Source organism: Carcharhinus amblyrhynchos, chromosome 1, assembly GCF_965287045.1.
Source record: "Carcharhinus amblyrhynchos chromosome 1, sCarAmb.v2.hapA, whole genome shotgun sequence".
NCBI classification, from domain to species: Eukaryota; Metazoa; Chordata; class Chondrichthyes; order Carcharhiniformes; family Carcharhinidae; genus Carcharhinus; species Carcharhinus amblyrhynchos.
Window position 1 is genome coordinate 71,264,325 of NC_137324.1, and position 25,222 is coordinate 71,289,546.

A 25,222-nucleotide genomic window follows, 5' to 3' on the forward strand; every position below is an offset into this window, starting at 1 on the left:
AAACGGACAGAAAAATTGAGACGCTACTGCCGCTATGGAGATGACAACAAAAGATAAGACTAGTTAGATACATAAAACCAAATACTGAAAGGCTTTTATAATACTTTACAACTGTCTGGCTACTTTTATTGATTTGGCATAAGCAGACAATACATTTACTGACAATACAATAACAAAATGGATTACGCATCTGTAATCATGATGTACCACCATCTGTTCTCCCCCACAAAAAGGAGATCCCAGTGAGTCACCCATAGAGCACCACAAACTAAAATAGCTGATGGAATCAAGGAGCAGCACAGATGCATTACAGAGAATTTTGGTGGGGACTGTTGATAGTTAACAATGACACAGTTCATAATAGAGGGAACCCAACATATAGACTGCTCCCAGGAAGCTTCAGTGGGCCTACATTAATAAGGAGACTGGTTAGGAGCACACTTTATGGAAGAAAATATTATTTTTCTTGCATATAATTTTGGAAGGTAATCAGGATACAGTGGACAAAGACAACACTCAGGTGTGCAATTCCGTCTCCCAAAAGTTGCTAGATGTTACCTGCACTGCAGTTTGCCTTTGCATTATTGGGTGTACCAATGCATTTACAATGGAAACCTTACTTGTATGGATAGGTCACAGACATGTTAAGAGCTCTTATCCTGTATGCTGTTATGGCATCTAAACCTTTAAGATGCAGCCATGGCTGTTTCAACTCATTTGGGGAACTATTACAAGCGATCATGATGAAAGGATTACAAAATCATAAATCTCGAGCATGTGAACAAAGCAATGAGTTCCAGATGTGGAAAAATATTCCAGTCCTTGTACTGCCATCGCTCACCTTGAAGAAAATCAAACCAGTCCTTCAATCTGCTGTCTATAATCCAAGTTAATTGGTGAAGGATGGAAAAAAAGTAAGGGAAAGTATATACTAGTAAAATTATTAAAAGAAATGACTGTGGTAAAAGCTGAAATGCATCAAAAAACATACTTTCTCCATGAGTATTACACTCACCATTACAGTCAGCACATGCTGATGCTTTGTCTCATGGTCCAGCCTTTCAGCTGTAAAAAGAACGCCAGTACCAGGATCCAGCCTAAATTTTTTCAGACTGCTCGGATCAGTGCTGCTTTGAAGGACATAAATCAACTTGTTCTTCTCATCCTTATCAGTGGCACTAACATGGAGAATTATTGATTCAGGAATTGTATCTTCTGGGATATTTACTTCATACTTTGGCTTTGAAAACTCAGGTCGATGATCATTTGTATCAATTACTTTAATGTATACCTGAAATGAAGTAAAATCTGACATTTGATAACTGTGATTTCATTACATTTCTTTAAACACAGCAAGAGGAATCATAATACAATTGAGGTCTTGCTCTTTCAATGACATGGTTTTAATCACTTCAAGTTTATGATGGAGGAAGACTGTGTTAGAATTTTACATGCACTACAAAGTGAACTATCAAGACACAGAATTTCTTTTTTCAACATCCTAATCAGGTGAATGCATACTTATATAATCAGTTTAAGTGAATGCGTTAAAGCAAAATATTTGCCCATGAAAGCTCACAAAACTAAAATCTAAATGTTTCATAATTACCAGCCTACAATTTCTATTTAAAATCGCTTCCTTTATTTTCTCTATTTTGCCTGAGTACAGGTAGATTTAATACATTCTTAAGTACCCAAACTGTTAACAAGCTTTGCTTGGTCATGAAGAATCCAAAATACTGTTACTCAGATATTGAGCTGATAACTCCCAAGCATTTCCAGAACGCCAGATAATGCAGCATGCCTGTCTTCACTATCATTCCATTGACTCCTACTGCTGAGGGCAGATGTGATGCTGATTACAGCAATTTGCTTCTACAGAAAAAAACTCTTGTTCATCTAATCAAGCAGAAAGTTGAACACAAATTGAAAATCATAATGACATCATATGCGATTTATCTCCAATTAGTTCATTTATTAGATATGCAAAGAATACTTATTTTACATAACTACATTTTCCAGCTTTCTAACTTCTCTACCACTCCATTGCTGTTGTTATACTTCATATTGATGGCAAGTCATTCTTGCTGAATAGGCACATTAAAAATGATACCAATGTACAGTAGTATCAAACTGGTTTGTTTTGAAACTTAAAATGTGAGTGACATATGATATCATTCCAAGTTTCAAGCATCTAATTTGCATGGTCTGCATAACAATCTACCAATACTGACATACTTATAGGTATGATTGAATAGTGTTGAGGGAAGAAATTTGTCTCAAATATGCAGATTATATTAGTGTCTATGACATATCATCTTCTCATGACACATATCAGCTACTGGGACATGATGCTAGTTACAACTGCCAGAAAGGAACAAGTATGTCACCCCTTAAGGGGATATTATTCACTCCACTGCCGATTACGGATTCAGGAATGATGCACCTGCTAACAGATTACTACATTCATCCCACCCAATCCAGCTCAATCTATGGGCTGTATGATCTTCTGGGTGCTGCCCTTTAGCAATGGCTAATATTCAGAAAGCCAAGACGTTGGTGACCAGGAGCACAGCTGCAACTTCTGCAGTCCATCACCAGAATGCTGTGTCTGTTTTAGTGCTGGTAAGGATGGTCATTGAGCATCTTAGCTTTGAAAGGGACATCCTGTATAATGTGCACACTAAGCTTTTAATAAACTTGAAAATAATTTACAGAACAGCTTTCTCAATTCCCTGCCTTCATTTCAAGTAAAGGTTAAAGAGAATCCTAGAAAAATGGCACATAAAGCCATTTATACCACTTCTTGACATTTTATCCTATCGCCTGCTGTCATTATGGCAGGATATTGGGGAACCAACCTCTATAAAACTTTTAACTCAATACATAAATTTTAAAATGGCTGTAATTTTTTTAAAAGCTCTTTCATGGAATATGAGAATCATTGGCGAGGTCAGTATTTGTTGGTTTGCAGGTGCAGCAGGTAATTAAGAAGGCAAATGTAATTTTGTCCTTCATTGCTAGAAGAATGGAGTTTAAAAACAGGGAGGTTATGTTGCAGCTGTATAAGCTGCTGGTTAGGCTGCACCTGGAGTGTTGTGTACAGTTTTGGTCTCCTTACTTGAGAAAGGATATACTGGCACTGGAGGGGGTGCAGAGGAGATTCACAAGGTTGATTCCGGAGTTGAGAGGATTGGCTTATGAGGAGAGACTGGGGCTATACTCATTGGAATTAGAAGAATGAGGGGGGATCTTATGGAAACATATAAAATTACGAAGGGAATAGACAAGGTAGAAGCAGGGATGTTGTTCCCACTGCGGGGTGAAACTAGAACTAGGGGGCATAGCCTCAAAATAAGGGGAAGCAGATTTAGGACTGAGTTGAGGAGGAAATTCTTCACACAAAGTGTCGTGAGTCTGTGGAATTCCCTGCCCAGTGAAGCAGTTGAGCCTACCTCATTGAATGTCTTTAAGGCAAAGATAGATAGAATTGTGAACAATAAAGAAATTAATGGTTATGGTGAGCGAGTGGGTAAGTGGAGTGGAGTCCACACAAAGATCAGCCATGACCTTACATAAGAACATAAGAACATAAGAAATAGGAGCAGGAGTAGGCCATCTAGCCCTTCGAGCCTGCCCCGCCATTCAATAAGATCATGGCTGATCTGTTGTGGCTCAGTTCCACTTTCCCGCCCTCTCCCCATAACCCTTAATCCCCTCTCTTATCAAGAACCCATCAACCCGCTTCTTAAAAATATTTAGCGAGGCAGCCTCCACCACTTCAACGGGCAGAGAATTCCAGAGATTCACCACCCTTTGAGTGAAGAAGTTCCTCCTCAACTCCGTTCTAAACCGCCTCCCCTTTATCTTGAGGCTGTGCCCCCTAGTCCTACTGTCCTTTCTGAGCGGGAAGAGTCTCTCCACCTCTATCCTATCCATCCCATTCATCATCTTATACGTCTCAATGAGATCTCCCCTCATTCTTCTAAACTCTAACGAGTACAAGCCTAGTTTATTCAGCCTCTCCTCATAGCTCAATCCCCTCAACTCTGGTATCAGCCTAGTAAACCTCCTCTGCACTCCCTCCAGGGCCAAAATATCCTTGCGCAGGTGCGGCGCCCAAAACTGCACACAGTATTCCAGCTGCGGCCTCACCAATGCCCTATACAGCTGCAGCAAGACCTCCCTACTTTTATATTCAATCCCCCTCGCTATGAAGGCCAGCATCCCATTCGCCTTCCTGACCACCTGCTGCACCTGCAAGCTGGGTTTTTGCGACTCATGCACAAGGACCCCGAGGTCCCTCTGCACCGTCGCCTGCTGCAGTTTTTCGCCACGTAAGTAATAGTCCTTCCTACCATTCTTCCTACCAAAGTGGACCACCTCACACTTGCCAACATTAAATTCCATTTGCCATTTCCTGGCCCATTCGCCCAGCCTATCTAGATCCTTCTGCAGACTCTCCACACCCTAAATGACGGAGCAGACTTGAGGGGCCAAATGGCCTACTCCTGCTCTTTGTTCTTATGTAACTGAGTACTTGAATTTTTCCAAGTTCATATGGCAGACAAGTAATTATTCAGAAGTTCATAGATCTATTTTTTTAAAAAATGTTGCATTTCCATTGTGTAACTTTTAGACAATGCCTCACCCACAAAAATACCTTGCCCAATTCAACACAAGACCAGATCTGTGTTCAATTTCCTTTCCTACTACAGAAAATAATTTCTTCTAGTTCTTATTGAAGAAACTAAGTTAGGAATCATCAAGCTACGCCCACATTAAAATCTACAAACTGCAGCAGGCTGATAAAAAAATGACATGCTATCGATAATTTATAAAATAAAAACCCTCTGAATGAACATCTGAAACAGACAGAGAAGTGCAAGATTAATCTTTCACCAGAAAGCAGTTCAGCATTGAAGATATTAGAAGGCCACAAACTAATAACTTCAAAATGAAATTCCTGTTTTGCAACATTGATGGCCTAAAAAGAACTAAAGCATTTTTTTCCCCCGAATCTAAATCCTTCACCAGGAATTCAATTACCTGAGTGCGGATGGACATTGTTCCATCTGTTGCCTCCACTGTCAAGTTGTAATTTGATTTCTGTTCTGCATCAAGTGGTCTCGCAACAATGATGGTCCCACTACCTTTGTCCACATCAAATCGGCTGTCATAGTTGCCACCTGCGTTTAAGAATATGAAAAGGTGGATATAACAAAAACACACAGATTCTGCTCCGCTATCAGATTGCATGCAAATGAAAAAAAATGGTCGCTTCACCGAACATGCAAAATGATACAAGGGATGAACCTTGCACAATGTGACTTCTTTTTGTATAATGAAGGTCTTTAGAGGGAAGGCTGGCCTTTGTTTTAACTAGAACCACATTTTATTTTTCACAACCAGTAAGAAAACACAAAATGATGAAAGATACAATAATTTAGCTTCACACCACATTGTAAGAGGAACACAGATTTTCATAGGACTAGGGAGCAGGAATGGGTAGTGGAGGGGTTTGGTTCATTGATATTTTCAGCGGCGACAGGAAGGAAAGGTATAGGCCTGGGCATTGGGGGTGGAAAGTGAAATGAAGAGATCTGGCAATGCTTGGGAGGGATGTGCAAACATTAAATTTGATGCTTTGTAATTGCTCCCTGGAAGTATATCCGTTTATCTCTGTCTTTCTCTGTTCACATGTCTCTTCTTTCTCTCAGTCTTATACATGTTACTAATTTAAATATTTTAATTTCACAACTATCAACTAATCATAACAATGAAGGTAATGAAGGTTCTGTTTGCTTTCATAAGAACGTAAGAAATGGCAGCTGGGGTAGACCATTCTGCCCCTCAAGCTTGGCCCTCCAATTAATAAAAGCATAGCAGATCTGATGTGGTCTTATCCCCACTTCTCACCGTGTCTGCCAAAACACTTTTCTTATAGATCAAACACCTATCTAACTCAGCCTTGAATATATTCAGTGGCCCAGCCACCACTGCTTGCTGGGAGAGAGAATTCTGAAAACTAGTGACCCTCCAAAGAAGAGATTCCTCCTCATCTCCACCTTAAATGGGAGACTCCTTATTATGCAACTCTCCTCCCTAGTTCTAGATTCACCCATGAGCAGAAACATCCTGTCAACATTGACCCTGTCATCTCTTTTTTTTTCTGAACTCTATGACTTTCAGCCCAGCCTGCTCAAATATTCCTGAGAAGATCCCTTCATCTCAGGAACCAGCCTAGTGAATCTTCTCCAAACTGCCTCCAATGCAAGTATGTCCCTCCTCGAGTACTCTAGGTGAAGCCTCAGAAGTGCCCTGTACAGTTGAACAAAACTTCCTCACTTCTATATTTTGTCTTACTTGCTTTTGTCCCAATTTCAACACTGTGCATATCTTCTTAATTATTTTCTATACCTACATGCTAACTTTTGTGATTCATGACCAAGGACACCCAGGTCCCTCTGTACTGCAGCACTCTTCAGTTCCTTTCCATTTAAACAACGGTCTGCTTTTCTACTCCTTCTACTAAAGGGGACATCCTCATATTATATTCCAATTTCTTGCCTATTTACTTAACATATCTATATCCCTTAAAATCCAGGATCTCTACCACCCAGCAGAACAAGGGCAGCCTGGCATATGGAAACACTGCCATATGCAAGATCCACTTCAGGTCACAGAACACCCTGACATGGAATAATATCACCACTGCCAGGTTCAAATCCTTAAACTACTCTACACTACACAGACTGCAACAGTTCAAGAAGGTAGCTCAGGATACTGTCTCAAGGGTAGTTATGAATGGGCAGAAATGCTATGGACACCCACAACCCATTAATGATTAAGAAAACACAAGTGATTCAAAAAGACAAAGGGTGAAGGAAGACAGTGCATACTTTGCTCTTTCTGAATCTTACAAATAATTTATAATCAATTGAAAAGGACCATTGCAGTTGATCCTGCTTTTTTGTTCATTCAGACAGATGAAAATAGGTCATCATTTAGAAAATAAAATCAGCTTCATATACATTTTACCTGAATTTGGAAATTTGTCCTCTAGTCTTCTTCAAATAATTTTGAAAAACAATCAAACTTTATCAAACTGTGTTTGTTAACAAAGATAGAGGCATGCAAACATTTATCTATCTTACAAGTTACTGATGTACCCTAGGGAATTTTGTTTAATAAACATGATTCAGACTGCTGAAATTGCCACTACTTCCCAAAATTATTCAGTTCTGAGTAAAACATCAAGTCCAAGCCTGGGATTTTGGGACAGATGATAACCTTCCAATAAAACTTTTAATAATGGTATGAAAAGATAGAAAAAAACAATTCATTGGATAAATAGAATGTTATCCTAAAATTTTTCTAATTTAGTCAACAATTTATTTTAGAAATTAACAATTTTAATTGCTGAGCAAAAAAAAATCTGTTTTTCATGGTTCAGTTGCTTTATCATCAAGCTGTGACAACAAGAAGTTGGCACATTAAAACAGGCATTTACATTATAAGTGTTTAAATATGGATTTCTGTTATAAATATTGACATAGGTAGTTTTGGTGTTAAATGTTCAGATTAAATGCATGACTCATGAATTACAGTTCGCGAACAAGAAGTGTACGCTCTGAAAGATTTTCAACACACATAGGTATAATTTTCCCTTCTCCTTCACGTGGATTGGAAAGAACCTTCAAATAGGATCATTCGCCTTTTACCATTAACACCAAAATGCAAATGATAGATATTTTTGATCATTTTCTTTAGGTTTCTTTGCAGATTTTTACTGGCCAACCAACCATTTAATTAATATTCTGCACAACTGACAAAACACTAAAGTCAGAAAATATTCATACAATAATTATGTTCCTTCTCAACCGTTTCATGCTCACAGGTGACTTGTTAAAACTTTAGAGAAACAAATGCTTCATGCCAGTGCAATTCATGAGAATAGAATTCCTCAAGGTTTTTTAGAATAACAAATTTCAATTCCTGTTCGTTGTGAGATGAAGTAACTTTTAACTGAGTTATGCATTTTTGTACATTCCAGCATTCCTAGGGAATCAAACAAGTTTCATTTAGCCCATTCTGCCATTCAAACAGGTCACGGTTAATCCAATCCTCTACTTCAATCTCAAATTTCAATTGTCCCAACATCCACAGATTTTAGGGGCAGAAAGTTCCTGTTTGTGGATAAATACTTCCTGATATGACTAATGAATCATTTAGTTTTAACTTTAAGATTACTTATTCTTCTGCTTTATTCCTTCACTACAAAGTAGCATTTTTTCAATATCTACCCTACTGAATTCCTTTATTGCTTTGAACACCTCAGCTTGAGAACCTGTCAGAGAATCTCTACAGTGCAGGAGGAGGCCATTCAGCCCGCTGAGTCTGCACTGACCTCAATCCCACTCAGGCCTATTCCTGCAACCCCACCTGCAATCCTCTAACACTAGGGTCCATTTAGAATGGCCAATCAACCTGATCTGCAGATCTGTGGACTGTGGGAGGAAACCAAAGCACTGGGGGGAAACCCATACAGACATGGGGAGAATGTGAAAACTCCACACAGACAGTGAGCTGAGGTTGGAATTGAACTCAGGTCCCGGGCGCTGTGAGACAACAGTGCTAACCATTCTGCCATCTAAACTTAAGGTCTGGATCAATAGGAATTGAATTTTAAATTGAGTTTGTGCATTTTATGAGATTTATTCGAGTACAGTCAATAAATGCTTTGTTTTTCTTTAAAAATCTAAAATCCCCAACAGCTGCATTCTAAGACAACTCAGATAGAAATTTCAATTTCACAACAAACTAATATCAAACAATTATTGCAGTGCTTGCTTCCACTTGAAATATTTTCTAACAGCTTCTGTTTTAACAAGAAAGGGCAGGCTTATTTCAATCATTGGCTGATTTCGTTTAGGCAGCAGCATGATATAGAATTACACTGACCTTAGTGCAACGTAGATCATTTGTGAAGGTGAAGCCACAATTTAAAATAGACTCTGCAGTACTTTAAAATATACTACTGCAATTCCTAAGTAAGATGCGATTAGTTTCTTGGTGGGTTTATTAGTGGGAAATGATTCAATTTAAAATGATCTGCTACTTCATGAAGCACCTCAGAAAACAAGCATTGAAGTAATCAGTAAATCTCTATAAATTTGATGTATGAATATAGCAATAAGTTCAGGTATAAAGATCATGGCAGGGTGCCAATCTAAACATCTAATTAGGGGCTAAAATCGCAAGGGTAGGCAAATTGATTGCTTCCTTCATTAAAAATCACCTGCCAATCAGAATCAAAGAAGTTAAAGTAGCTGTTCAATCCCACATAATTCGGTAATTCTTTCAATTTTCAGAAAACAGTGCCTGGTTATGAAACCGAATGAAACACTAATTACTTTTGAGAAGGTACGACTCAGCCAATTTTGACACTGTTCTATTTTTAATATTATTATTTTTTGCTTTATATTTTCAGACACTTTTGTCCCCATTGTGGAATGGCAGAGTTGATATTTGCAGTTGATAAGGAGGATGTGCTAGATATTCTGGAGGGTCTGAAAATAGATAAGTCCCCTGGTCCGGATGGGATTTACCCCAGGATTCTCTGGGAGGCAAGAGAAGTGATTGCTGAGCCTCTGGCTCTGATCTTCAGGTCGTCGTTGGCCTCTGGTATAGTACCGGAAGATTGGAGGTTAGCGAATGTTGTCCCATTGTTTAAGAAGGGGAACAGAGACTTCCCCAGGAATTATAGACCGGTGAGTCTCACTTCTGTTGTGGGCAAGGTTTTAGAAAAAATTATTAGGGATAGGATTTATAGTTATTTGGAGAGTAATGAATTGATTGGAGATAGTCAGCATGGTTTTGTGGCGGGTAGGTCGTGCCTTACTAACCTTATTGAGTTTTTTGAGAAAGTGACCAAAGAGGTGGATGGGGGTAAGGCAGTGGACGTGGTGTATATGGATTTTAGTAAGGCGTTTGATAAGGTTCACCATGGTAGGCTTCTGCAGAAAATGCAGATGTATGGGATTGGGGGTGATCTAGGGAATTGGATCAGGAATTGGCTAGCAGATAGGAGACAGGGGGTGGTGGTTGATGGTAAATATTCATCATGGAGTTCGGTTACGAGTGGTGTGCCTCAGGGATCTGTTTTGGGGCCACTGCTGTTTGTAATTTTTATTAATGATCTGGACGAGGGTATAGTTGGGTGGATTAGTAAATTTGCTGATGACACCAAAGTCGGAGGTGTGGTAGATAGTGATGAGGGGTGTCATAGTTTGCAGGAAGACTTAGACAGGTTGCAGAGCTGGGCCGAGAGGTGGCGGATGGAGTTTAATGCGGAGAAGTGTGAGGTAATTCACTTTGGTAGGAATAACAGATGTGTCGAGTATAGGGCTAATGGGAGGACTTTGAATAGTGTGGATGAGCAGAGGGATCTAGGTGTATGTGTACATAGATCCCTGAAAGTTGGGAGTCAAGTAGATAAGGTTGTTAAGAAGGCATACGGTGTCTTGGCGTTTATTGGTAGGGGGATTGAATTTAGGAGTCGCAGCGTCCTGTTGCAACTGTACACAACTCTGGTGCGGCCGCACTTGGAGTACTGTGTGCAGTTCTGGTCCCCACATTACAGGAAGGATGTGGAGGCTTTGGAGAGGGTGCACAGGAGGTTTACCAGGATGTTGCCTGGTATGGAGGGGAGGTCCTATGAGGAGAGGCTGAGGGATTTGGGGTTGTTTTCACTGGAAAGAAGGCGGCTAAGAGGGGATCTTATTGAAACATATAAGATGATTAGAGGTTTAGATAGGGTGGATAGTAATAGCCTTTTTCCTCTGATGGAGAAATCTAGCACGAGGGGGCATGGCTTTAAATTAAGGGGTGGTAGTTATAGGACGGATGTCAGGGGTAGGTTCTTTACCCAAAGGGTGGTGAGGGATTGGAATGCCCTGCCTGCTGCAGTTGTAAATGCGCCTAGTTTGGGGGCGTTTAAGAGATCCGTGGATAGGTTTATGGACGAAAAGGGATTGGTTTAGGTTAGTGGGTCATTGTTTTGTAACTGGTCGGCGCAACATCGTGGGCCGAAGGGCCTGTTCTGCGCTGTAATGTTCTATGTTCTATGTAACGTTGGAAGGTTTAGCACTTGACTAACAATCTGGACCATGATATGCAGATATAATTCAGTCCTCAATTTAAAGTTATGTACTCTGTTTTTATGCTTTAATTATAAATTCCACATGTATAATAGGAACAGTCTATGTAAACTTGCACCATAATTATGCCTTTTGGCCCAGTGGTGTTGCTGCAGCAGACTATTAAGGAAAAAGAAGAAATTCCAGCAAGCTTGTACAGACAGTTTCCATCATAGATAATGGACTTTGAAATTGTAATTGAGGAAGCTACAGATAGTATATATAGATCTAAGATTTTTAATATATTAATAGACAGATATATACATAGAATTAACAGAAGAGAACAACTGGATTAGACATAAAAGCAGCAGCATATGCACCCACTGACAATATAAAATATGTTTACTTGCTAATTCAATGATACTTACTATATGTTATTTGGGCAACATTTTTTCTTAGTTTATGAACAGAACAAAAAGAATATAATTTCCATTGCTAAATTTAATTAGTAGATCTCATAATGTAGTACCAAAGTATAATTATGAGATGGCAGCAGATACCTTCTGCTGTACAGTTCGGATCACAAGCCATCTGAAAGATATAAAACATTTCTCTAGCTTGTTTGTCACCTTGCAGAGCCAGAAACACAGTCGAAGACAGAAAAGGCAGCAAGGATAGAAAAGAAAAGAAATTAGGTTAGTTAATGAGAATCTAGTTAAAGGTGAGATACACAACAGAGGGTAGACCATGGAAATCCATTATAAGGGTGAGTCCACAATCCAGTACTCCTGATAGGAAACAGCATTCACAGTCAGTACATTCTGTGATTTCTTTTTGTCCATCAAGATGAATGGATGAAAAATCACAGGGTTCGCACCTGTGATTTTCCATGAAAGCACTGTTCCTGTCAGGGGTCTCAGATTGCAGAGTTACCAGTTATTTCCCTGGTTTTACTCAAATTGCAATTCACACAAATTAACATGCTTTGTTCTAACACTAGGTCGGTTATAATCAACAATTCTGAAACATTTAAACATGTTCAGACAATTTAAATCTGAAAAATATTCGATAAATGCAGTCTCAATTATCTGTTTTTGTCCATGTATTTTGGAATCTTTTTAACCTCCATGCAAGCATTCAAGTGTGTTACATAATAGAGCAAGAAAGATCACAAGAGCACAAATTAAATTCTGAACCTGATTTGCAAATAAAATGTAATTTGTTTAGATTTATCATTATGAACTCAGTCTACAAACAGCACAGTGAATTTATATGCAAATTCAGCAAACTGTATTCCCATTCCGTAAATGAAATTTTGTAAACCTCCAATTTGGGGTCTGATTTGCGGACACGTCAAAGGAAGCAGTACTGTTTGTGCGGTACGTTATACAAGTTTCCAAATGTTTATTTAAGCATTTCTAGAGCATTAAATAATCCATTACTAATCAAAGTAATTCCAGAAAAAAAGTGAAAAAAGATGCACATTAAGCTTAAAAGATGAAGCAGTGTACTGGATCAATTGGTTTATTAATACTACAACTGAACAAAAGGAACAGGAAAATCCAAGGTATCATGGGTTGATTTGGCTGATCTTGCTCAGAAATTATAATAATCATCTGTGCCTCTAAGATTAGAGTAGTAAAAAAGTCAGGTTTCCACTCATGATTGACAGCCAATGAGTCTGTAGGAAATGCCACGTGATTATAAGACTGAACCAGTTATGCGCTCCTATAATCACATTGTCAGCCAGTATTATCAATCAAGACTTACATATGTGGTATTAAAGGAAAACATCAATTCTACAGAATTTTGTGACACGGGAGATTGGTTTGCTTCCCAGAATCCACTGAAGGTTCAAAATTGTGCATGATTTCTGAAGACAATTCACTATCCAGTGAATTGACAAGATGACCCCTTTTGAACTTTGTCCTACTGCAGAGGACCCAGAGGGAGTCAACACATTCAAATGAAGAGGAAATGGGAGAAAAATGACAAAAAGCAAGAGAAACCAAAGGGAATCCAATTGAACGCAATTGGATATTTCAAAGTAGCCAATTCAGTAACATGTTTGCTTTGGAAATCTGCGCCTAACTAGCAAGCACGCTATCACTTTCCTTACCGATGATATCAAACCAGAGAGTAGTGCCAGCAGGTTCAACAGCAATAACTCCAACCATGTGAGTAACTGGATCACTTTCCATGACGCTAAAGGAAAAAGAAGATTCTTCAAAATTCCAGGGCACAGGGGATGGTTTGGGTTTCACAATCCATTCAATGTGCAGCCGAGTTGCAGATGATTTCTGAGGTCGTCCATTATCCACAGCTTTTATCTGTGAAAAGATTTTGAATCTTTTAACTGAAAACCCGGAATGCATATTTCTAAAGGAGATACTATCATTGTAAATTCATAATGTATAAATAAACAGCACACTTCTTGAAGTTTCCAGGCATCCACTTATCACTTTACTTTGCACTTAGGAAATGAACATTGACACTTAAGTAGAAAGTTGGGCTGTAGGCCTATAAACCAGTCTCAAAAGGGTGACCATTTGCAAATGCTTCGCTCCACATGGCCTACTTAATCTCCAGGAAACTAAAAATGGCACATTAGATTCAATGCAATGGTATTTCTGTGAACTATTTTGAGGTACCCTACTTTATAAGCAAAGAATATGATCTAGAAATTAGTCTGCATGACACCAAGTTTGAAATTGCATCATGGTAGCAGCGTCATTTGAGACCTCAGGGTGGTTGTCCCTGCCCTTTTGCAAGTCATTCTAGCAATGGATCTCACGCTCAGCATTTCAGGACAAGGCCAAGGGCAGAACCAGCAAATTCTCGTTGGTGATGACAGAAGAGCTAGAACCTGAGGAATAAGAACCATTTACAGATGAAGAATCTTTCGGAAAACAGACATGTTTTTCCTTTTAGGACCCTAAGGTAATAAGAAAATGCCTCGGATTCTTTATCTTAGTCGTACTGAAGTTGAAAATGGAAGGCTTTTACAAGCAACTGAAGAGGAAATTAGAAGACTTGTAAAGCCTGGAGAAATGACCAGGGGACCTATCTTTGGGAAAAATTACCACCACATGGACCACCAAGGCACTAGTATGGTAGCTAAACAACACTCACACATTTCCAGCTGAAAGTGAACTGCTTTTTATATTCAGTAAGAACAAAGCATCTGTTTTTATCTGCATTTGAAACAGGCAATATACCCCTTTTCTGTATGCTTGTTTGACAGTCCTTCTCTATGATTTGCTTATTCTGAGTCAGGAAATTAGGCCTAGCAATCACCTACAAGGCCCCAAAAAGTTACGTAACTTACAGAATGAGAACCAAATGTTTTCCCCTAAGGCACATTGAAGGAACTGATAACCATCCCTCCTCCTCACTCCCCCTCAACACAGCCATGCTGTGCAACTAATCCCCCCACCTCAACCCGATCTCATCGTTCTCCATGTGCCCGGAACACGATCCAAATACCCAGTCCAAGCCAATTTCCAGTCCCAATGCACTTAGCTGAAAGCTATTGTGACACTAGCTGTACCTCGAATTTGCATTTCTCTTCACTGGCTGAATCTTATTGCCAGTTGCATTAAAATGAACCTGGTGGTGCAATATTGGGGGGATCCACAGTCTGCACTTTGCAGGTGCAGCAAAGGAAAATTTCACCTCCACTTGCCCATAACTGGAACTACCTGAATTTCTGAGTCTATGCAAACGAACTCAATGCATAGACATACACACATACATATGTTTAGGCATACATACAAAATCCATACACAATCACATATATACATAAATATATACTCACTGTAAGAATATCATATTCCCCAGCTGCCGAAAGTTTCTTCGATGAGACAACACCAGTTTTAGGCTCAATAAAGAACTTGCCCTGTTCATCTCCTTCTTCAATGCTGTAAGATATTTCTGCATTTGGACCTTCATCTTTATCAGCAGCGATTACTCTAAAGATGGGCTCTCGCTTAACCGATTTCTCTCGTTCTGGTTTTATTCTCTCTGGGAGATTGATTTTGTAGAACTTTTGCAAGAACTGAGGTTTGTTGTCATTTTCATCCAACACCTTGACTATAACTCTAGCAATGGTAGATTTTGGCATGTTGCCATTGTCAGTAATTGTCACCTGTTAAAACAGCAAGAAAAACAAGCACATTATGAGCTTTTTAAATCACCTAGTTTTACACAGTACTAGAATTCACTTTCTCATGAAATGGAAGAAACTATATTCATTAGTTCAAAATAAGTAGTATTTTTTGCCCGACCAAATAAAACAATTTTCTTATTTTTGCTTTACTCCAAGTCAAATAATTTGAGACCCAGTAATTTCAATATTTTGCGACAGTGATCAATATTTTTATACTGGAAATAAAGACAAAAAGGAAAGATACATCTGAGCATGAACACTAAATTTTAACACAAGATGTAAACAAATGGGATTTCAGGTTTTAATGGGCTTTAAATCATTTAAATTAGTAAATGGTAAATTTCTTTGACGGAATTAAGAAATATGTTAAGAAATTCAGTTCCATAATTGCTTTTCACCCTTAAGATCTCTGTATGCTCCTAAGCAAATTGATTCACCAGAATCTTACAATAGAAATATCCATTGACCTTGGACAGAAATTTCTGGTCTTGCTCGTATGAGGCCGTAAAATCCCACCCATTAAGTTCATACCTTTTCCGGAGCTGAAAGTGAAATATCTTTGAGCGCTTTCAGCCAACTTTCTTGCAGGCAAATATCCACAGCATTAGAAACATCAATAGTTAGTAATTGGAGTAAGAGGAGACCATTCAGCTCTTCTAGCCTGCTGCCCCATTCAACATGATCAAGCTGATCATCTATCTCAAAGCCATACTCCTGTACTCTTCCTGCATCTTGGATACCTTTAGAGTCTAGAAATCTTATTTCCTTCTAAAATATATTCAGTGATTTGGCCTCCACAGCCTTCTATGGTAGAGAATTTCATAGGTTCACCACTCTCCGAGTGAAGAAGCTTCTCCTCATCTCAGTCCTAAATTGCCTATGCTGTACACTGAGACTGTGAACCCTTGTTCTAGATCCTCCAGCCTGAGGAAACAATATCACTTCATCTAGCCTGTTGTCAGAAATTTATAGTTTTAATTAGATCCCCTCTCGCTCATCTAAATTCCAGTGAATACAGGCCCAGGTGATACAATCCCTCCTCATACGACAATCCTGTCATCCTAGGAATCAGTCTGGTGAATCTCCATCGTATACCCTCTATGGCAAATATATCCTTTCTTAGATAAGGTGACCAAAACTGCTCACTAATCTGTGCTAATTGACAAGTATGCTCAAAATATACACAAGGACAGTTTATGTAGGGAACAACTAAATTTCTGCTGGTGTTGTAATGTGTACACATGATTGAGCATATTAAAGAGAGTTTGACAGTGTGTAAGGCTATATCATGTCTCATCTGATGCCCTCTTGAACCTGCCACCAACACACTTCCAGACCCAAACCACTCGTTGTATGAAAATGTTTTTTCTCACATCACATTTTCTTTTTGTGCAAATCATTTTAAAATCCATGTCCAATTATTCTTGATCCTTTTACAAGCAGAAACAGTTCTACCCCATCTACTCTGTCCAATAGACTTACGATTTTGAACACCTCTCTCAAATCCTCTCCCAGCCTCTTCAAACTGCTGCATAGAGAAATTTGAGGGCCCTCATACATAAATCACAAAACGTTAGCACCTAAGTTTAGCAGGTAATTGAGAAGGTAAATGGAATGTTGACATTTATTTCAAAGGGAGTGGTACATACAAATATGGAAATCTTGCTAAAACTATACAAGGCACTAGTTAGACCACACCTGGAATACTGGGAACAGTTTTGGTCCCCTTATCTAAGGGAAGACACACTGGCATTGGGGATAGTCCAGACAAGGTTCACGAGGTTAATCCTGGGTATGGAGGGCTTTTCTTATGAGGAGAGGTTAAGTAGGTTGGGCCTGTACTCATTGGAGTTTAGAAGAATCAGAGGTTACTTTATTGAGAACTATAGGACTCTTAGGAGGCTTTACAGGGTAAATGCTGAGGTTGTTTCTCTCTTATGAGAGTGTCTAGGACCAGAGGGCATAATCTCAGAGTAAGGTGTCGCCCACTTAAATCGAAGATGAGGAGGAATTTCTTCTCTCAAGAGGGTAGTGAAGATGGGGAAATCTTTACTGCAGAAAGCTGTGGAGACTGGGTCATTAAGTATATTCAAGACTGAGACAGACAGATGTTTAATCAGCAAGGGAATCAAGGGTTATGGTAAGGCGGGAAAATGGAGTTTCAGATTAGGTCAGGTTAGCCATAATCTCATTGAATGATGAAGCAGATTTGATGGACCGAATGGCCTACTTCTGCTCCTATGTCATATGTCTTATGCAGACGAGGGCAGAAAATTCCAGGGTTCATTATTGTACTGGCAAATTGTAATGGCTAGAAAGTAAAGCTCATATTTAAAACTTACATGAATTTTCCTTCAGTAAAATTAGCAATGACTGAAATTTCACCACATGTAGTTGGTTTGCTCATATCAAAAGGCAGCTGCTTTGGGAGTCTGCCAGTATCTCAGACTAGAAAGCGAGCATGTTAAATCTTATTCTGCACACTGTTGATTGAAATGACGGAACTCTTAATTGTGGCATAAAGGTGGAATAATTGAATGGTGTTTTATTAGAATCTTTTTGTGTTTCAATTTAATTTATTGCAAAACCTTTAGAACAAGAACTGTAACTTCCACCAACATTATGTCTGCAAGAGACACTGGAGGAATGACAGCGATTTTTAAAAAAATCGGAAATCTTTGTTCAATTATTTAACTTTGCATTATTTCCAGTTTGACTGCCCAAAGAAAACTTGAAACACAAATCCATACAGCATCTGAATGAAGATGATATGGAGATGCCAGCGTTGGAGTGGGGTGGGCACAGTAAGAAGTCCCACAATGCCAGGTTAAAGTCCAAGAGGTTTATTTGGTAGCATGAGCTTTCAGAGCGCTGCCCCTTCAAAGCTGGGTTCACAAACAGGGTATATATAGACACAGACTCAGTTACAAAATAATAGTTGGAATGCGACTCTTAACAGGTAATCAAGTGTTTAAGGGTGCAGACAATGAAAGTGGAGAGACTGTTAAGCATAGGTTAATGTGGTGTGAATTGTCTCAAGCCAGGACAGTTAGTGAGATTTTGCAAGCCCAGGCAAATCGTGGGGGTTACAGATAGTGTGACATGAACCCAAGATCACGGTTGAGACTGTCCTCATGTGTGCAGAACTTGGCTATCAGTTTCTGCTCGGTGATTCTGCATTGTCGTGTGTCTTGAAGGCTGCCTTGGGGAACCCTTACCCAAAGTTCGGAGGCTGAATGCCCTTGACTGCTCGTGTCACCAGACAAACCGGTTAGACTTTAACCTGGTGTCGTGAGACTTCATACTGTGCTTACCCCAGTTCAATATCGGCATCTCCACATCATGGCTACCACTGACACTGTTCCTGGCTTGAGACAATTCACACCTCGTGAAAGCTCATGCTACCAAATAAACCTGCTGGACTTTAACCTGGAGTTGTGAGACTTACTGTGAATGAAAATGGGTGAACATTTTAAGCAAAGGCTCTTTGCAGTTGAATGTTTCCTCTCCTTTCAGGGACTGTTAGATCTGTATTTCCCATTTTCGTTGCAAAAGAAAGCAATAACATTAAATTATGTTTTGCATTGAGAATTTCTTGGATCTAATTTCAGTTTTGTTGAAAATCTTGTGGATCAGTCTGTATATATTTAATCCATTTATCATGGCTTCTGTGCTTTCTGCACCCAAGAGCTCTTTTGTTCATTCCCAGACAGAAGGCATTCAGGGGACATGATTTTAATTTGCACTGAAAGGAGGCTGATTTTTCATATCCTTTAATCCTTCTGTCTACCCCACAACCCACATATTCTATTTGTTTTATTAATCAGCCAAGTATTTTACTGAACAGGAGAAAACAAGATGAAACAGACAGGCAAGCACATTACATGAAGAGATCACAGCCTGCAAATATACCACCCACCATGGTGCATTTTATATTGGTCAATAACCATTTACCTAGTAAACAAAGGCATCAGACCACATTTAGTCAATGGACATTTAATTATGCTCAATAGTTGAGCACAATTTGGCCCACTTTCTAACTAAACCATCACCCAACTAAAGGCTGCCCGGAAGGTACAAAATTAGCTGATTCATTCTTTAAAATATCAGATTTCAGACTAATCCAGTTATATTTCACTTTGCAAACCGCAACATTGTGCATAACAGTTAACAATGTATTACATTACCAACAGAAGAGTTTCATTAAGTAAAAGTTAAACCGGTAGACAGGTATTGTCCAGGTAAAAAAGGAATATTTTAGCCATTAACACAAAAGGATCTAGATACAAGACTGTTCCTTGAAATTATGTTCTCTGGCAAAAATGAGCGCCATGAAAAAGACAGCTAAAGGCAACAAAGCACAGCCCAAGTAACAAATAGGTTGTCCAAGAATGAATAAACAAGTCACAAAACACAAAAGAAGCAATTCAACTTCATGCTGAATAGTAGCTGATAATTAAAATACTATCCACAGTCTGTGGCCAGGTAGGACGACAAACTTGACAAAGAACTAGTCAGTATGGGCTGAAAAGACACATGAGTGCCTTTACAGCAATTGTAATTTGAGACTAGTCAGTTCCCTGTGAAATCCATTCAAAGCACTGGTGGAAACGAACATGGGCAGGCCTTTCAGCCCCTCAAACCTATTTTGCCATTCAACTTGTGCATCAACCCCAGTTACCAACCTTTGTTTCTGAATCAATTGATACGCTTACCCATCAAAAACCTATCAATTTCAGTTGACCCAGCATCCACACATAATCTTTGGGGAAATGAGTTCCAGACTCCAGAATATGGTTTTTAAATTTCCCATGGATAAGACACAAGCCATGGCTGTACCATGAGAAAGGAGGAGATAAATGAAACAAGCAGTAAAATCAAATTAAATCTTACAGACAAATCGTGTAATAGAAAAGATGTACACATATACATATTCGCAGCTAGCAGAAAGGACTTAAAGCCTTGGTTGGTTAACTATACCAATCAGAAATTGGGCTAAAATAACAACTTAATGAACTTGAGACACAGCAAAAATTTCAAGCACAATGGCTCTCTTGTCCAAAAACATCTCAAAATGCCTGCCCAAAAATCCTTTGTTCAGCCCTAAAATATTTAAATGTCTCAGCATTTATTAAAATGTCATCCACCAAAAAGCAGATTTTTGAACACGTCTAACTTATACATTCCAAAGGAAAAAGACCTGAAAGCAATATTCTGATCTATCACTCCCAGTACTGGATTGTTTATACTGTTGTGGAATAATAAATGATCTTAATTACAATTCATACTTGGAAGCTTACTCATTCAAGGCCAAAGAAAACAAGCTCTATGTAGGTAAGTTAATTTGCTGTTTTATCATGCGCATTTCATATGGCACCCTGGAATCACTCCCATAGCTATCAAGTAGATAATTAGAAAAATACAACAGTGATCAAAGCCATGAGGTTCCCCTCAATGACCTGAATCTTCACCGAAAGAATCAAAGCAGTCAAACTTCCTGAATCACAACATATTGCATAATAACCCAAATTACCGTAATGCACTCTGGTATTTGACAACAATGGAATTACTTGTTGCACCAAGTGACCCTTTTAAACAAAATAAAAGCCCTCACAGCCAAAAAGTTTTGATAACAAACATTTATCATTTACAAATCAAAGTTTCTTCCCCCAAATCAGTTGAGTAGTTACCACTTACAAATACACACTTTCAATAAAAGTCTTATCCCAGTATCCCTTTGATTAACAAACAAACAGGGCGAGATGTCCACAGCCCCAATTAGCCTGGGACGGTGGCTGGGAAGTTTTAAAAAAAAGTTAAATGATCTTCCTAAAGGCGGGTGGAGAGTGCAGGCCTCTGAACCAGCCTGCACCTACTATCACAGCAATTAATATCATTAAGGGCCAATTAAGAGCCCATCTCCTAAAACGTTTTCAACATTCCCAGCAGGTTTAGCAGCTGTTCCGTGTCAAACCAGCTGCATTGAGGTGAGGATCACATCTGGGTAAAGTCATGGAGGAGGGAAAAGTTTAAAAAGTAAGTAAAGATGCTTTTGAAGTTTCAAGTTCAAGTCGTTGCAGCCTTTCATAGGTCAGAGCAGCAGTTAGCGTTAAGGACTTTGAAACCTCAGTTCCGGACTGTCATCCTTCCAGCATCACCAATGTATTGAAGCAGTGGGCACAGCACCTTGGACTCCACCAGGAAGGCTAGAATGAGTGCTACAACTTGAGAGGTTGAGGGCACTACAGATGAGAAACAGCAGTCTGCAACAGAAGGGCAGAGCTCTGGACATCATGAGGGCAGAGGAGAAGGACAAAAGACAAGAAGGATCCAAACGCAGGAGCAAAAAGACCTGCAGATTACTACAGTATACCGATGCATCATCCACATGCCAGATGCCCTCTTTATATATTGGATAACCCATCAGATTCACAACTGATGGCGCATTGTGGGCTTAGGAAACACTAGGTCCATTGCCTGGACTGGTCAGGTGATGCATGCATCTCAGCTGTTGTAGTTGTCTGCTCTGCTCTCCATAACATGGCCTGCCTGAGATGTGTGGACTTTGAGGACGGTGAGGACCAGGAAGCAAACGGCCATCAGAGGATGAGGAGGTGGTGAAGAGAGGAAGAGGGAGGCAGTGGGAAATGGCTCTGAAGAGAATTGCTGCACAACAAAGTGGTTCCTGTAATGCTCTCTTCTCTCCCTCATGGGTGAACATAAGAACATAAGAAATAGGAGCAGGAGTAGGCCATCTAGCCCTTCGAGCCTGCCCCGCCATTCAATAAGATCATGGCTGATCTGTCATGTCTCAGTTCCACATTCCCACCCTCTCCCCATAACACTTAATCCCCTTGCCTATCAAAAACCTATCAACCCGCATCTTAAAAATATTTAGCGAGGTAGCCTCCACCACTTCAATGGGCAGAGAATTCCAGAGATTCACCACCCTTTGAGTGAAGAAGTTCCTCCTCAACTCCGTTCTAAACCATCCCTCCTTTATCTTGAGGCTGTGCCCTCTAGTCCTACTGTCCTTTCTGAGCGGGAAGAGTCTCTCCACCTCTATCCTATCCATCCCATTCATCATCTTATATGTGTCAATGAGATCTCCCCTCACTCTTCTAAACCCTAATGAGTACAAGCCTAGTTTATTCAGCCTCTCCGCATAGTTCAACCCCCTCAACTCCGGCATCAGCCTAGTAAACCTCCTCTGCACTCCCTCCAAGGCCAAAATATCTTTGTGTAAGTGTGGCGACCAAAACTGCACACAGTACTCCAGCTGCGGCCTCAACAGTGCCCTGTACAGTTGCAGCAAGACCTCCCTACTTTTATACTCAATCCCCCTCGCTATGAAGGCCAGCATCCCATTCGCCTTCCTGACCACCTGCTGCACCTGCAGGCTGGGTTTTTGCGACTCATGCACAAGGACCCCGAGGTCCCTCTGCACCGTTGCATGCTGCAGTTTCTCCCCATGTAAGTAATAGTCCTTCCTACCATTATTCCTACCAAAGTGGACAACTTCACACTTGCCAACACTAAATTCCATTTGCCAGTTCCTGGCCCATTCGCCCAGCCTATCTAGATCCCTCTGCAGACTTTCCACACCCTCCGCACAATTTACCTTTCCACCAATCTTGGTGTCAGCAGCAAATTTCGGCACCATACACTCGGTTCCCTCCTCCAGATCATCTATATAAATGGTAAATAGCTGAGGCCCCAGCACCGACCCCTGGGGCACTCCACTAGTCACCAACCGCCAATCCGAATAGCACCCATTGACCCCCACTCTCTGCCTCCTATTTGACAGCCAATCCCCTATCCACGCTAACACCCTACCCCCAACTCCATGCCCCCGACCTTCTGTAATAACCTCTTGTGCGGCACCGTATCAAACGCCTTTGGAAAATCAAGAAACACCACATCCATCGGCTCTTCTCTATCCACCGCCCTAGACACATAAGAAATAGGAGGAGTAGGCCATCTAGCCCCTCGAGCCTGCCCCGCTACTCAACAAGATCATGGCTGATTTGTCACGGCTCAGTTCCACATTCCCACCCTCTCCTCATAACCCTTAATCCCCTCGCTTATCAAAAACCCATCAACCAGTGTCTTAAAAATATTTAGCGAGGCAGCCTCCACCACTTCAACGGGCAGAGAATTCCAAAGATTCACCACCCTTTGAGTGAAGAAGTTCCTCCTCAGCTCCGTTCTAAACCGCGCCCCCTTTATCTCGAGGCTGTGTCCCCTAGTCCTACTGTCCTTTCTGAGCGGGAAGAGTCTCTCCACCTCTATCCTATCCATCCCATTCATCATCTTATACATCTCAATGAGATCTCCCCTCATTCTTCTAAACTCTAACGAGTACAAGCCTAGTTTATTCAGCCTCTCCTCATAGCTCAACCCCCTCAACTCCGGCATCAGCCTAGTAAACCTCCTCTGCACTCCCTCCAAGGCCAAAATATCCTTGCGTAAGTGCGGCGACCAAAACTGCACACAGTACTCCAGCTGCGGCCTCACCAATGCCCTATACAGCTGCAGCAAGACCTCCCTACTTTTATATTCAATCCCCCTCGCTATGAAGGCCAGCATCCCATTAGCCTTCCTGACTACCTGCTGCACCTGCAGGCTGGGTTTTTGCGACTCATGCACAAGGACCCCGAGGTCCCTCTGCACCGTCGCCTGCTGCAGTTTTTCGCCATGTAAGTAATAGTCCTTCCTACCATTATTCCTACCAAAGTGGACCACCTCGCACTTGCCAACATTAAATTCCATTTGCCAGTTCCTGGCCCATTAGCCCAGCCTATCTCGATCCTTCTGCAGACTCTCCACACCCTCCGCACAATTTGCCGTTCCACCAATCTTGGTGTCATCAGCAAATTTCGACACCATACACTCGGTTCCCTCCTCCAGATCATCTATATAAATGGTAAATAGCTGAGGCCCCAGCACCGACCCCTGGGGCACTCCACTAGTCACCAACCGCCAATCCGAATAGCACCCATTGACCCCCACTCTCTGCCTCCTATTTGACAGCCAATCCTCTATCCACGCTAACACCCTACCCCCAACTCCATGCCCCCTGACCTTCTGCAATAACCTCTTCTGAGGTACCTTGTCAAACGCCTTCTGAAAATCAAGAAAGTCCACATCCACCGGCTCTCCTCTATCCACCGCCCTAGACACATCCTCATACAACTCCAATAAATTCGTCAGACACGACTTCCCCTTAACGAAACCGCGCTGCGTCTGCTCTATCAAGCAATTACCCTCAAGATGCCTCGCTATTTTCTCCTTGATCATGGATTCTAACATTTTACCTACAACAGACGTTAAACTAACCGCCCTATAATTCCCTGCCTTTTGCCTGCCACCCTTCTTAAACAACGGCGTAACATTAGCCGCTTTCCAATCTTCCGGCACTTCCCCGGAATCCAGCGACATTTGGAAAATAATCACCAAGGCATCCACTATCACCTCCGCCATTTCTTTCAGAACCCTTGGATGCATTCCATCCGGTCCTGGGGACTTGTCCACAATCAGTCCCTCCAGTCTTTCGAGCACTGCCTCTCTAGTAACAATAATGTCATTCAGGCCCTCCACTCCTACCATCTTTCCATCGCTAACACCTGGCAAATTATTCACATCCTTCTCCGTGAAGACCCTTACAAAAAAGTTATTCAAGGCCTCAGCCATTTCCCCATCCCCTACCACTAAGTCCCCCCTCTCATCCTCTACGGGTCCAATGTTCACCCTAGTCAGCCTCTTCCTTTTTATATATTTATAAAAACTCTGACTATCCTTTTTTATATTAAGTGCTAAACCTCCACTTCCTTTGTGGCATCAAATTTTGTCACAGACTCATTTTTTCAGGGGACCAGCAGGCACAATGATGGCTGCTTTGTGTGTCTGAAAT

At 40.6% G+C, this 25,222-nt stretch overlaps 1 protein-coding gene across 7 annotated transcripts in view; it reads right to left on the reverse strand.

Annotated features, from left to right (window-relative positions):
* Nucleotides 1-25,222, reverse strand: part of fat1a (FAT atypical cadherin 1a) — a 215,094-nt gene that overhangs the window by 71,771 nt on the left and 118,101 nt on the right. For 5 of the 7 annotated variants that reach the window (XM_080186730.1, XM_080186757.1, XM_080186749.1 and 2 more), the window contains exons 5-8: nt 14,959-15,288; nt 13,261-13,471; nt 5,050-5,189; nt 1,016-1,291 (exon numbers count right to left, since the gene is read on the reverse strand). In XM_080186730.1, the coding sequence (XP_080042856.1) occupies nt 1,016-1,291; nt 5,050-5,189; nt 13,261-13,471; nt 14,959-15,288 (957 nt within the window). Of the gene's footprint in view, nt 1-1,015; nt 1,292-5,049; nt 5,190-11,458; nt 11,771-13,260; nt 13,472-14,958; nt 15,289-25,222 lie in introns of those variants that run through there. The other 2 variants (XM_080186775.1, XM_080186766.1) reach the window with 2 other exon arrangements.